General features: G+C 34.5%; 1 protein-coding gene across 2 annotated transcripts in view; it reads right to left on the bottom strand.

The window, feature by feature from the left end:
* Positions 1-15,056, bottom strand: part of MYOZ2 (myozenin 2) — a 43,991-nt gene that overhangs the window by 15,215 nt on the left and 13,720 nt on the right. For both annotated transcript variants that reach the window (XM_072810123.1, XM_072810125.1), the window contains 2 exons: positions 11,759-11,928; positions 5,506-5,635 (listed from right to left, as the gene is read on the bottom strand). In XM_072810123.1, the coding sequence (XP_072666224.1) occupies positions 5,506-5,635; positions 11,759-11,928 (300 nt within the window). The remainder of the gene's footprint in view (positions 1-5,505; positions 5,636-11,758; positions 11,929-15,056) is intronic.

The raw sequence follows: 15,056 nt of genomic DNA, 5'->3' as shown, positions 1-15,056 counted from the left end.
TCATCGTGTCTTTTGCATAATTCTCTTTTCCACTATGTCAAAACCCTTTACCATTTGATTATTCTTACTTTTACATTCTTCTGATGTTCTATGTTTTCTATTTTCTCCTGTCAAATCATGCCTATCCTTCCTTTATACTAAAGAGTTTATCTCCTCCAAGATATCTTGCTGATAATGCCATCTCTAGGCAGTTATTTGCTTGCGGTAATTAAATTTTCTTTTGATTACCTCCAGGATCTCATGGTAATCTCTTCTGACAGACTTCTTTTTTCTGCTGTCCACTTACTTAGTCAAACCTCTTTTCTTATACTATACATTCTGCCTAGAAAATTCCATTTATATTCATGGTTTTAATTGTGACCTACATATTGATGACTCTTTTTTTTTTTTAATCTCTAGGCCCTTCTGTTCAACCACCCATGTATTTGTCCAAATGAATATTCCTCTTAATAATCTGTCTAGACCTATATGTAGCCATTGTCTACTACCTCTTGCTTCTTCTATATTGGTTATCTTGGTGAATGTTATCCGTCTACTCTTAGATGCCCAAGACAGAACATTATCCTAAATATCCCCTCATTCCCACAACAAATCATTAAGTATTACCAGCTGTGCTTCTTAGGGATCCTAAAATAGTGGCTATCAACCTTTGTTTCTGAGTCACTTTGGGCTCTATTTAAAATGTGTATAATGGGTTCTTCCCTCCAGAGATTTGGCTTCCGTAAGTCTCAGATATGGTCTCCAAATCTCAGGGCAAGGGATTTGTAAACAGAACATTGGGAAAACTTGCTCTAGAAAATTCCTTCTTTCCTCTTCATTTCTGTTACTACTGCCTTGGCTCAGGCCTTGGCCAGCTCTTGCCTGGGCTTTCACAATAGCCTTCATACTAAACCTTTAGCTCCCAACCCCTTCCCTGTACCCTCCACACTGCTGCTTGAGTGACCTTTTTAACTGGAAGACTGGATCACATCACTGACCTCCCTTTCTTAAGGTGCCATGATGGCTCCCCGTGACAAAAACCTAGATTACTCAACATGGCACACGTGGCCATACCCCCATCCTACCTCATCTCCTGTCATTCTCCTCTCACATATTTATGCTCCAGAACTTAGACCTACTTGACACTTGTGTCCCGTTATGCTTCTCTGCTTCCTTGTTCCATTAGTTCCCTGTGCCCGGAATGCTCTTTCTACTTCATGCCACCTGCAAATTCCTACTTTTAAGCCTTAGCTTGAGGTTCCATCTTCTACTTAGCCTTTCCTGTCTCCCCTAGGGGCGCGTTCCATTTGTTTTGTTTTGTTTTGCTTTTCCATTTGTATAGTATACATAACTCCATTATCATAACTTGCACATTTTATTTCCCATTCCTTTCCTAAAAGTGATCAGATGTCAGTCATCTAGAAACTGGAAATTTTAGAATTTTATATTTTAAAAAATTCCTTGAAATCCCACCATCCTAATACAATTATGTTACCTCTGTGTATTTTTTTCAGTATTTTTTACCCATAAACATAATGATCGCATAACTATAATTCTAGTATATATTCAAGTGTATTTTATTTCTAATCAACTTTGCTTGGAATACTTTTAAAAAAATTTTTTTATTGGAGTTCAATTTGCCAACATAAAGCATAACATCCAGTGCTCATCCCACCAAGTGCCCCCCTCAGTGGCCATCACCCAGTCACCCCAACCCCCCGCCCACCTTCCTTTCCACTACCCCTTGTTCATTTCCTAGAGTTAGGTGCCTCTCATGCTTTGTCACCCTCACTGATATTTTCACTCATTTTTCTCTCCTTTCCCTTTATTCCCTTTCACTAATTTTTATATTCCCCAAATGAATGAGACCATATAATGTTTGTCCTTCTCCGATTGACTTATTTCACTCAGCATAATACCCTCCAGTTCCATCCACGTCGAAGCAAATGGTGGGTATTTGTTTGTCGTTTCTAATGGCTGAGTAATATTCCGTTGTATACATAGACCACATCTTCTGTATCCATTCATCTTTTGAGGGATACGAGGCTCCTTTCACAGTTTGGCTATTGTGGACATTGCTGCTAGAAACATCGGGGTGCAGGTGTCCCAGCATTTCATTGCATCTGTATCTTTGGGGTAAATCCCCAGCAGTGCAATTGCTGGGTCATAGGGCAGATCTATTTTTAACTCCTTGAGGAACCTCCACACAGTTTTCCAGAGTGGCTGCACCAGTTCACATTCCCACCAACAGTGCAGTAGGGTTCCTCTTTCTCCACATCCTCTCCGACATTTGTGGTTTCCTGTCTTGTTAATTTTCCCCATTCTCACTGGTGTGAGGTGGTATCTCATTGTGATTTTGATTTGTATTTCCCTGATGGCCAGTGATGTGGAGCATTTTCTCATGTGCTTGTTGGCCATGTCTGTCTTCCTCTGTGAGATTTCTGTTAATGTCTTTTGCCCATTTCATGATTGGATTGTTTGTTTTATTGCTGTTGAGTTTAATAAGTTCTTTATAGATCTTGGATACTAGCCCTTTATCTGATAGGTCATTTACAAATATCTTCTCCCATTCTATAGGTTGTCTTTTAGTTGTGTTGACTATTTCTTTTGCTGTGCAGAAGTTTTTATCTTGATGAAGTCCCAATAATTCATTTTTGCTTTTGTTTCTCTTTTGGAATGCTTTTGAATGTTTCTACATCATGTTTATAATCACTTTAAGAGTTTCATAATTGCCTATTGCATTGAAAGATGATAAGAGGTCTAATCTTTTCACTTTTTTTTAATATTCCAGGTTTTCCAATTTCTTTTTATAGATAGAATCAACTAACTCTTTTCTTTTTCTGATATGCTGAATTATGTACAGGAAAGAATGTGCATATGTTCAAGCTTTCAGGTATATTATGGTTCAGCAATGCTACATAATAAAACTTCTTGCTTGATTTCAAAATAATGCCCTTAACACAACTGATTTAAATTCAGAGGAACTTAATTCCTGTAATATTATGGCATCATAATACTCTTATTGATTCATGTTTAAGAAAAGTTAGCTTTTGGATACGTAGCATGTTAACCAATAAAAATGTTTGCTAAATTAGGAGAAGCTAAAGTTTGCTTCCTCAATTTGCTATACTTTCCAACTTATCAACCAAGAAGGAAGGATCCGTTACTCTTGTTTCAGGACAAGCTATTTGATAACCTCTAAACTCCCCCTTTTTTTAGTCTATGTTACGTAGACATTTCTGAATATTTAATAGTTGGGTATTTAGATTTAAAGACCTGTGTCAGTTTATACTTTTAAACCTTCTCTTTATATATATATAAATATTTATATATGTGTGTATATATATATTTCTGAGAGAAAAAAATACATGCATGATATTAAATTATGTATGCAGAGAGAAAGTGAGATAACAAATGCAACATGAACTTTTGTACTGTCTCCTTATCTATAAATTGTTGAGGGTAGACATCATTTTTTATTCCTTTTGCAATTACATAGTTTATAATGATGACTATATAATAAAAGTTCTAACTTAGTGTTGAGAGTACCAGACTGACCAACACAAACTTTCTATATGTCTTCTCTTAATTGTTGAAACAAACAAGAACACTCCAAACATTAGAAAAGCAAGAGGTTGTCTAATAGTAGTTGGAGATAAAAGAGTATGCACAGTATTGTCTTTTAAGGTTATAAAGTTGATAAGGAAAGAATTAACTTTAGCTAAGTACAGTAGTTTCCCTCTTATCTATGGTTTTGCTTTCCGTGGCTTCAGTTAAAGGCAGTTTTCCAAGTCCAGTCCTGTCCCAAAGCAGATGCTCCTCCTTTTGATGCATGGTCAGAAAGTCAATAGTTGCCTAATGCTAGGTCACAGTGCCTATGTCATTCGCCTCATTTCATCTCACCACACAGGCATTTTATCATCTTACACCATCACAGGAGAAAGAGTAAATACAGTACAATAAGATATTTTGAAAGAGAGAGAGAGACCACATAAGCTTTATTACAGCATATTATAATTTTTCTATTTTATTATTGTTATTGTTGATCTCTTCCTGTGCCTAATTGATAAATTCAACTTTATCATAAGTGTGTATGGCTGGAAAAAAATGTTGTGTACATAGAATTCAATACTACCCACAATTTTAGGCACCCTCTGGGGTTTTGGGTGTATCCTCTGTGGATAAGGAGGACTACTATATTTTATTATGTATGGGCCTATACTTACCACACTTTATTTTCACAACCCTGTACAGTGAGATTTGTTTTCCTTATTTTACCAATTAGGAAAACAGAGACTCAAAGAAAATTACTTTCCTTCCCAACACAGTAGTAAAATGGGCAGAGGTGGAAAAAGCCAGAAGGTTGAACCCAGATCTAATTTTAAAGCTAGTTTTTCTTCTGTGTACTTAATGCTATACATGTAGAATCTGTTACCTGCTTTTCTGCCACCAAAAAGGCTACTTGAAAGCTATTTGCAAACTTTGCTACAGTGCTTCACTTCAAAGCTCTATGCATTCTAAGTGTGTACTTGGTCTCCTTCGGTGCCATTTTGTTATATCTATCAATACATTTTTTCATCGTGTTCAATAAGAATGTCCTAATAAACCTAAGCTCATCAATGACTGACAATTTATTTTTAAGTAACATTTAATATGATGTAGTTGCTTTACATACATATTTTCAAAAACTATTGCAGTTTAAGAAGAATTCTAGAATTGCTTTTGCTAAATTTACTATTTTACAAAAATATGACATAGATACTGCTAATTTCAAGATAGAAGTATTTGAACCTTTAAAAAATCTACTTTGTACATTACTCTTGAGGACATACTTGAAGTACTCGCTGTCAGTTATTTTGAAAAGGTATTGTCTAAATAGATCATGTTTGTGTGACAGATTTAATATTTCAAAATCTAACAATATTTCTGAACAACACATACTGACTGAATAAGGATCTGCTTCTCTTTGAAGTTAATAAATATGCAGCCTTGAAGAATTGCATTTAAGTCCTTTAAGGAAGCAGAGAATAATGAAAATAATCTCCACAAGTTCACTTTTGTGAGGCATCTGTAAATTTGGTATCTGGATTTAATTCTTGATCAGTCAATATAAGTTTATTGCCATTTATGACCTCAGTTTCTTAATTCATAAAATGAGGATTGTAATAAATATATTAGAGTTATTTTTGAAATTAAAGACCATCTACATCACAGCACTTCACAAATGGTAGTCCTATACAAATAGAATTTCAATATAACTACAAATGACTCAACTTTTAAAAAGAAGATGATTGCCAACACATACAGTGAACCATCTGAAAAAACATGGTAAATGTTTTATATGACTCCTTAGATCTAAATATCTATATTTATCTTGAACTTAACCACAAAATAGATATAAAATGGGTAAAGCCATGTCATTTAGATGCCATTTACTAAAAATCCAAATGACACGAGTGATATAGTTAAGTGCATACAATTTCTTTCTATTTATTGTTTATTTATTGTTTGTAAGGAGAAAGTTACCTGGTGCGATGTTTTCTGGGTTTGGGGGACTCCGCGGATCTGGGGTGTTGGGAGGAGTAGACGGGGCTTGTTGTGAGCCACCTTCGAGGTTGCTTCCATCCAGTTTCCCATTCTGCATGGCAATGCTGTGCTGTATGTGACCAAGAGTAAACACTGCTGAAAACTCAAAAATATTAGATGCACTAATAGGAGATACCATATGTGCAAAACTCGATTTGTATCTAGAATTTAAGTACAGTGCCACTTCCTTGTTTCTTGGGGCCTCAATAATTTATACATAGTTGATTGAGCTATTGAATGAGAAATTTTACTGATATTAACCTAAGATATGTTTAATGATGACACTCCAGTTAATAATAATTCATTGAACCTTACTATGTACCAGACACTATGTCTAGGGCTTTGTATCAATTATTTAATGTACTGTTCACAAAGTCCCTGTAAAGGTGAATCTATTAAATTTTTAATTCTTTATTAATCTAATAATATAGAGCATACTGGCCAAACATTTGGCTTTGCCATTGTTACATTACTATTTTGTTTATAGTGGGATTTAATTATATTCTTTAATTTGTCTTGTTTAAAATTTTTAAAAAGATTTATTTATTCAGAGAGAGAGGGAGAGAGAGGCAGAGACACAGGCAGAGGGAGAAGCAGGCTCCATGCAGGGAGCCTGATGTGGGACTCGATCCCAGGTCTTCAGGATCACACCCCGGGCTGCAGGCGGTGCTAAACCACTGAGCCACCGGGGCTGCCCTTGTTTTAAAATTTAATCTGAAATGTGGACACTAGTTGTGTATAAAAAATATTTATTTTTAAAGATTTTATTTATTTATTTATTCATGAGAGACACAGAGAGAAAGAGAGAGATAGAGACACAGGCAGAGGGAGAAGCAGGCTCCATGCAGGGAACCCGACGTGGGACTTGATCCCGGGTCTCCAGGATCATACCCTGGACTGAAGGCAGTGCTAAACCACTGAGCCACCCAGGCTACCCATAAAAAATATTTATACTTGAAGCTGCATAGGTGTATAAAAGGAAAAACTTGAGAATTCTAGGAAATCAAATGCTTAAAAGAGATGTTTGTCTTCCAAGCTATAGGTGAATTTGTTTTACTATTATAATTTAGGATTTATTCTATGATGATAATACAGCACTTTTTAAAACAATTTGAATTTTAATGGAGAAAAAAGACATTGTAATAGGTGTTATCCTCAGAAGCATGACTAACCCTTATCTCTATAATAAAGCATTGTTTTAATTATATTGAGAAATGTGTGTTTTATTTTATTTTATTTTATTTTTTTTGAGAAATGTGTGTTTTAAAAAGAAGCCAATCTATCTAAAAAGTACATAAAATCAAATTTTTTTAACTTCAGAAAGAAAAATTTAGTGAATAAAAACCAATTTTGACTTTTCTCTGTGTGACATAAACACAAAATATTTTCAGATGCTTTTTCACTTCTGCATTTATTTATAACATGATATGGTGAAAAATAATTTTTACATTTTATTACTTAAAGATAGTTTATCCTTATTCTCAGGCTTTCCCCACCCACAGCCACTCTCCAGGTGCCTTTTACATTTGGCTTATTCTTTGTAGCACCGTGGGGAAAGCTGCTATGGAAATGATTAGGGCACATGTTAGCAACGGTGAGCTGGCTTGTAGAAAGGGGCAAAAAAGCCTGAGAGGTCATGTTTATTAGGTGAGCGCAAGGTCTTGATTACTGGGCAGAAGAGTTTACACTTTACTCCACAAGCAATATTGTACAATTTCCTTTTTTTTTTCTTAAAGATTTTATTTGTTTCTTTGAGAGAGAGAGAGACAGAGACAGAGAGACAGAGACAGAGATAGTGACAGAGAGCACAAGCCCAGGAGGAGAGGGAGAAGCAGATAATTTGCTTAGCAGGGAGCTTGACTCAGCTCTTGATCACAGGACCCTGGGATCATGACCTGAGTAGAAGGCAGATGTTTAATGAACTGAGCCACCCAAGGTTCCTCAAAATTTAGAACAATTCCTACTGGACTCAGAAACATTAGTATTTAGCATTTTGAAAAGAGCCATTATCCTAAGTCTTAGACTTATTTGACTAGATTTGTATCTTTTCTCACTCTGAACTGACACCACCGCCTAAAACATTAGTTATAAATAAAAAGCCAGTTGAAATAAATATAAGAATATCATGCATTTGAAATTCTTTTTCGGGCAGCCCCAGTGGCACAGCGGTTTGGCGCCGCTTGAAGCCCAGGACATGATCCTGGAGACCTGGGATCGAGTCCCACGTCGGGCATGGAGCCTGCTTCTCCCTCTGCCTGTGTCTCTGCCTCTCTCTCTCTCTCTCTGTTGCTCATGAATAATGAATAAATAAAATATTTTTAAAAAATTCTTTTTCTAAGTTCCTGAAATGCGTCCATGAAATACATTGCACCTAAACTTACAAATCATCCTGTCTATGGTAATTTAAGATTTGTATTACTGACTTTCTTTGGAGACTTTTCCCTGGGAATTGGGGACCAGGACAAGCAACTGCTTCTAGCTAGTCATTAATTATCAGGAGACACCCAGTACCTCTATTGTCATCGTTAAGTATACAAACAAAACCTAATAATAGTTGGGGAGCAGCTTACTTTAGTTATGACATAAGCCTTAAATTACAGAGTTCCATCATGTGTGATTCCCTTCAGAGAAAGTTGAAATATAAATGAGAATGTATTTCCTTTTAATTTCAGTTAGGTTGACCCTAAACAAAATAAAACTAGAGCAGCATCTTATAGGTAATAACCATAGAAGTTATAAACACATGGATAATGTCTATTACATGATTTCTATTGAAATATCAATAGAAATAAAAGGATTTTCTAAAAACCCTGTTCTAAAATTTGTGCCAAATACATAGTAGAAGTTATTTTTTGCACAAAATAAATATATTTTGAGAACTCAGTATATTTAATTTAGTACTATTTTAGAATTACTTTTTATAGTATACTTTCCCTTTTCCCAGTATTATTTAGATTTCAAAGGATTTCAAAAAGCCCATAGTTACATAGATACATATGTAGTCTTTATTATAAAATGTGGATTACTTCCTCAATATCATTTTATAATGATTTATAGATGATAATTTTAATTATCATGAATCATGATTCATGATAATTATCTTCTATTTTATCTATAAGATGATATATCTTCTATTTTATCTATAAGATGATAATTATCTTCTATTTTATTATTTTTTTAATGCTCATTTTCTTCATCCATTTTATTTTTTGCCCATTGATGTAAGAATTTCATCACTTAAGGGCACCTGTGTGGCTCAGTCAGTTAAGCATCCAACTCTAGATCTCAGCCCAGGTCGTGATCTCAGAGTCATGAGTTCAAGCCCTGCATTGGGCTCCATGCTGGGCATGGAGCCTACTTTAAAAAAAGATTTTAAAAAAAGAATGTAATCAATTCATGAACTAGGGCTTCAAAATTAGCTTGTGTGGAAATGAAGAAATGTATCTTAATTTAAGAAAGCACATTTCCTGTTATTATTTATGTCATAAGGTTTGTGTGGCTTGAATTTGCCAGTTTCTCAGCAGTGGAGTAAGACCAAAGCTGCCCTTATTTTTTTAATTTTTAAAATGATAATATTTCAAAAAATGGCATTAAATTACCAGGGAGTTGCCTATATTTTCATCTAATGATGTCCTAAACATTTTAATAAAATAAGAAATGTATATAGAGTTAAATAATTATTTTGAGGGAAGCAGAAAAAGCTCATTTCAAAAAATGTAGTCAATAAATTAGGAAAATATGACATAAATCATTTTAAGATGATTCAAGAAGTAGACTATAAGTAATACTTTTTTCTATCTTTCAATGTTATTTTGTTTCTCCTTCACTACACAAAAGCTGTATTTATTTATCTTTGAGCAACCAGTATTGTATCTAGAACACAGTAGGCACCCAATAAATATTTGTCAAAAGTATAAATAAATGAATGGAAATAGACCTGAACCTAACATTGTTTTTAAAAATCCTATCCTATTAATAAGACTTGCTCCAAGTTGTAATCTAGTGCCTTGATAAAGCAAATAATATTATTATATAATGTGACTCACTATTTTCCTCAATGATCATTTGAGGTCATTTTTAGAATTAAACAAAAATTGTTAAAGAAGGCACTTTAGAGAACATTTGAGTCCATTTCCTTATTTTCTAAATATAAAAAGAGGTCCATGAAACCAAAGAAACTTTTAAATTGACTCAAAATTGCATGACTATCCTGGTTTCCAGCCCAGTTTCCTTTAATTACACCATGGTAAGTGTCAGTGCCAAGAATTCTAGAATTCTGAGATCTGGATTTCAGTCTTCCTCATTATGTGTTGCTTAAGACAAACCAATATACTTCCTTGAACACTACTTTCCTCATTTCTAGAGAGTAGATTTCATCAGATTTTAGAGTATGTTATGTAACTTAATGCCATACTTGTTCATTGCATACATTATTATTGTTTATTGCTCTGAGTTGCTTATCCGCATTTAATTGTTTATTTCAATATGCCTATTTTGGACTATTTTATCTATTTAGTGTTCAACCTTCTAGCAATATCGAAGGCATATTCTCACATTCTTTGTTTAATCAGAACATTTGGCCACAGGTTATTGTCAATAGCATGAGATACTGGTGATGACGGAATATGTTGTGTTCATAAGGATATTTAAAAACTCATTGTGCCTTCCCCCAGAATTGTAGTTAAAGTGCAGATTAGAGATGTAAGTATAAGTTATGAAAACTGGATTTATTCATTTATTCAGAAGTCTAGACTTGAAGATGACTTCTCAAAGAATTTCCTTAAGCCACCTTATTCTATACTACTCCTTAAAGCTGCTCCTCTGTTGTCATTATTAAAAGAGTATGATTATATAATTAGACTCTATCAGCCGGGATAGGGATTATTTTAGGCTTATACCATATTAGCTACAGACATTTTGATAAGTAGATATTAGACATAATTATAGGGTAATATAACATATTTATCCATGACTTGAAGTGAAAAATCATCCCTCACAAATATAAATACTATATTTCAGTAAGATTTGATGTCTAACTGAATTCATATTTATAACTAGACTTTATCTATGGATGTTGAAGGATGCTTATTAGTGTGAAAAAGAAATTATTTAAGTTATCCCCTTGTATTTATTGTTTTTTTTTTTTCCCTTGTATTTATTGTTAACCAGAAAAACAGATATTTTGAATGACTAACAGTGTTTGTGGGTGTGGATGTTAGTTCTGTAATGTATTTTAGTAATTGTGATGAGAGATCTCAGAGAAGCTAGTCTGTTTGTTGTAAAGAAGTGAGATGTCCACTTAAAACAACATAGTAGTGATGGCAGCTGGCAAATGTTTGAGTTTAAATTCACAAATAATCTTACAGACTTCCCATAGCTATAGAAAGAAACCCTCAGTAAATAAAGCCATAATTTATTGTAGTCACCACCACCTCTTCAAATTTAGAATCAATGCTTTATTCCTTTTTGATTCTTCATGCCTGGTATTTTATTTTTAAAGCCAATTCCCCAAAGCTAGTTGTTTTCCTACTATGAACTTCTTCCTCTACAATCTCTCTACATGACAGTTTAAAAGAATATCGTATTAATGCAATTTGTAAACTATAATGTAATTAATTTGTTCATTTGTTTATTAATTTGGAGCTGAGAAAAACTTTTGTCTAAAGAGTTTTGTCCACCTTGGTTTTGTTGTTAATAGGAATCAGACTTCCCTACACGATGTGGAATAAATGCCTTGAGTGAGAGAAGCTCAGCTATGTAGATCTCAGGCACATTTCAGTGCCAGGATGTACTCAGCCAATAAAATGCTTATGCTTACTTTGTGGAGTGCTGTGTGCTTTGGAAGTGTTTCACCCCAAACATTTAACTAGTAAAGATAAGACCATGGAAACTTTTAGTTCCACCAATCTCCATTCCCTCCCCCTCCTCTTAGCAGAGCAGACCAGCTTTTCAGTGCCAAATTTATGGGTTTGCAATGTCCCTACTGAACTAAAAAGATACTCATAACATATATAATACTTCTTTTGTTTATTCATCTAAACTATTTATTATCGTGAAAGAAAAGTCTAACAGAATTAACAGAAAAAATATGTTAAATAAATATGTAGAATACTTGTTTGGGAATGTAGTGACACATATACACTTAGAAATGCTACCCATTTATTTAGATACCACATAGTCAACTTATACCTACATTAATTTGTGCTTTAGATTCATACTGGAAATTTTCAAATGTGTACTTATCAGATCTTCTTTGTCGCATCTTAAATAGTCTGGCGCCACGGTTACTGAGATGGGATAATTCTTCCAACATGATATCTCTGGGGATGCTGACTTTTTTGCCCAGGTGCATGCCATCTACATCTGTAAAACAACATTCATGTGCATGAAACCCCAAGGTAAGCATTTTTAAATGCGTAGCTAAATTCCATAATTTATTGCCTGCTATATTCTAGTGTAGTAGGTAGATAGAGACTCTTTACTCAGACTGGGTTGAATCCTAGCTTCCTTACTTTCTAACTGTATGATTATAGATATGATACTTATTTTTCTAAGCCTGAGGCTTCTCATATTTACAAAGTGGATAATTCCTACTGAATATGCTTGATATGAAAATTAAATAAAATGTTACATATATAAATCACTTAGCTATGATACCTGGCATGTAAAAAGAGCGAATGAAAATTAGCTAATAAGGCTATTAGTGTAATTTAGTGTTTCCAAATTTAATGAATTTTCAAACAGCACAGCTCATAACTGTTTTATTTTATTTTATTTTTTAATTTTTATTTATTTATGATAGTCACACAGAGATAGAGAGAGAGAGAGGCAGAGACATAGGCAGAGGGAGAAGCAGGCTCCATGCACCGGGAGCCCGATGTGGGATTCGATTCCGGGTCTCCAGGATCGTGCCCTGGGCCAAAGGCATGCGCTAAACCGCTGCGCCACCCAGGGATCCCTATAACTGTTTTAATATGTTCTGTTTGGCACCCTACATTTTTATGTGTGTTTGAGCTATCTCTATTACTCAAGTACCTACCCTCCGTCCAGGCCAGTCCATTTCCCTGTCTCTGTCAAAATACCATTCATTCTGCAGCTACCACCAAGGAGCCCAGTATATAGTAGGCAGGTGGTAAATATTGAATGAACAAGTCCTTCTCAATCCAGCTTAAGTGCTATTTCTGTGAATCCCTTCACTAAATCTCGATTCATAATTATTCATGCCTTTTTCGTATTCCCATAGCACTGAATCACAATTACTTGATTCCATTTTACTTATTTAATGGTTTGCATTTCTTTCTCATGTTTTAGCATTTGTGTCTCCCATGCATTAAATATAGGAGATATCCAGCAAATGACTCTTATTTTCTGTTTCTAGTACTAAAGGACTTTTTTTATTTTTTATTTATTTATTTTTTTAATTTTTTTTTTAAAGGACTTATTTTAAATTGAAAAGAATGAAGCTCTCTATTTTCTCCCTTAATCAGGAATATATTTCTGTGTAACCCACAGAATCTCTTGCCACTGTAGACTGCTAGTAAATACACAGGAAAAAAAATTGGGCCTTTAGTAAAATAAATAATTATTCAGATTGATTGAGGCAATATTCTTTGATGATGTGACAAGTTAACCCTAATAATTAGGTTTTTGGAGGTATTAGGGATGAAATAACAGAATTACTTGAATTTTCTTCTTATTTCTCTTTGGGAAAAAACTATTTGTTTTCATATTTTGATGTTACATGGAGAGGACCTCCACTAATATCAAGACTTCTGCTTCTGGGAAAATAGAGTAGATATCTTTTCCCTGTACTTCTACTAAACACAATTATAAGTCCTGGATGATATGTATAAAACAAACATAAGAAGACTCTGGAAGGTAAAGAGAAAAAGGCAACTAGCTAGGAACCTCAGGACTCAAGGAATAACATGGAAGTGAATTCTCTAGGTTTTCTTTTAACTTTATAAATCCCAGACTTGGTGCTAAGATGCTAGCAGCTCAGGCACGCCAACAAGGGCAGACAAAAACAAAAAACAAAAAACAAAAAAACCCACCCTAACAAAAGACTGACCATTAGCCAAAAGACTAGGAAAAGAGCAGCCTAGAAAAACAGAAAACTTTTGGACAATAGCCATGCTACTTCAGCAAAATACCAAAGAAAAAGCATGGGTCCTATCCATATCAACAAAGCCTAAGTGAGGACCCCAGAATTTTACCCTTCTGAGGCTGTAACAAGGTGCCCCCAAATTCCCACAGGGATGGTATCAGAAAAGCCAAGGAAGCTGGGACTTTCATCCCTGTCAGCCAGTAACAACCTTCCCTCCCTGCAGTGTTAGTGAAGACCACGTGGTGATTTCAAACTACCACCCCCTTCTGTCAGTAATTAAGAACTCTTCCCCTCAAGTTCTAGTGGAAGCCAAGTGAAGAACTTGCACTTCTACTTCCACCTGACAGTGATGAGGTGGCACTCTTTCCCTGCCTCCTGCTGAAGCAGTGTCAGACTAGGATAGATGAAAAAGAAGGCTTAAATAAGAGCAAGAGTCTTAGAGCAGAATATGAAAATTTCCAAGCTCCAGTAAAGAATCTTTTCATACCAGGAACCAGGAAGATCTCAAACCAAATGAAAAAAGATGCCAATATGAGATGACTGAAATATTAAAATTATACAATTAAGATTTTAAAGCAGCCACGATAAAAATGCTTCAAGTAGCAATTACAAAGCTCCTAGAAACAAATGAAAACATAGAAATCTTCAGCAAAGAAAAAGTTATGGCAGGGAAATAAAAGATATAAAGACCCAATGGAAACTTTAGAACTGAAAATATATAACCAAAATAAAAGTTCTGTGGATGGAGTCACTAGCAGAATAGAGGGGAGAAAGGGAAAAAGAAATATGTGAACTGGGAGATAAACTAATAGAAATCACCCAATAAGAACAACTGAGAAAAAAATAAACTGAAAAAAAATGAAGAAAGGCTTAGGGAATAGTAGGACTAGAACAAAAGACACAGCATTTATGTCACTGAAGGTCCAGGAGAGTAGAAGCAAGTGAGTCTAGAAAAGTACTCAAAGAAATAATGGTTAAAAACTCCTCAAATCAGGCAAGAAAGAGAAATCTACAGATTCAAGAAGCTAAGTGTCTTGTACAAGATAAATCGATAGAATGTCACAAGACATATTAAAAACTCCTAAAAATTAAAGATGAGAAACCTTGAAAGCAGCCAGAGAAAAATGACAGCTTACCTATAGGGAGAAAAAGAAATGAAAATGATAGTGAATTTCTCACTAGAAACCATGAAAATCAGGAAAAAGTGGCACAAAGTTACTGAAAGAAAAAGGAAAAAAAAACTGTCAACCCAGAATCTGATATCCAGTCAAAATATCCTTTAGAAATGGGAGAATTTGAAATATTTTCAAATAAAGGGAAACTAGGAGAATTTGTTTCCTGGAAACCTATCCTAAGACAATGGTCAGGCAGCTATAAAAAAATA

Source organism: Canis lupus, chromosome 33, assembly GCF_048164855.1.
Source record: "Canis lupus baileyi chromosome 33, mCanLup2.hap1, whole genome shotgun sequence".
NCBI classification, from domain to species: domain Eukaryota; kingdom Metazoa; phylum Chordata; class Mammalia; order Carnivora; family Canidae; genus Canis; species Canis lupus.
The sequence above is the reverse complement of the archived record's forward strand: the minus strand, read 5'-3'. Positions and strand labels throughout refer to the sequence as shown.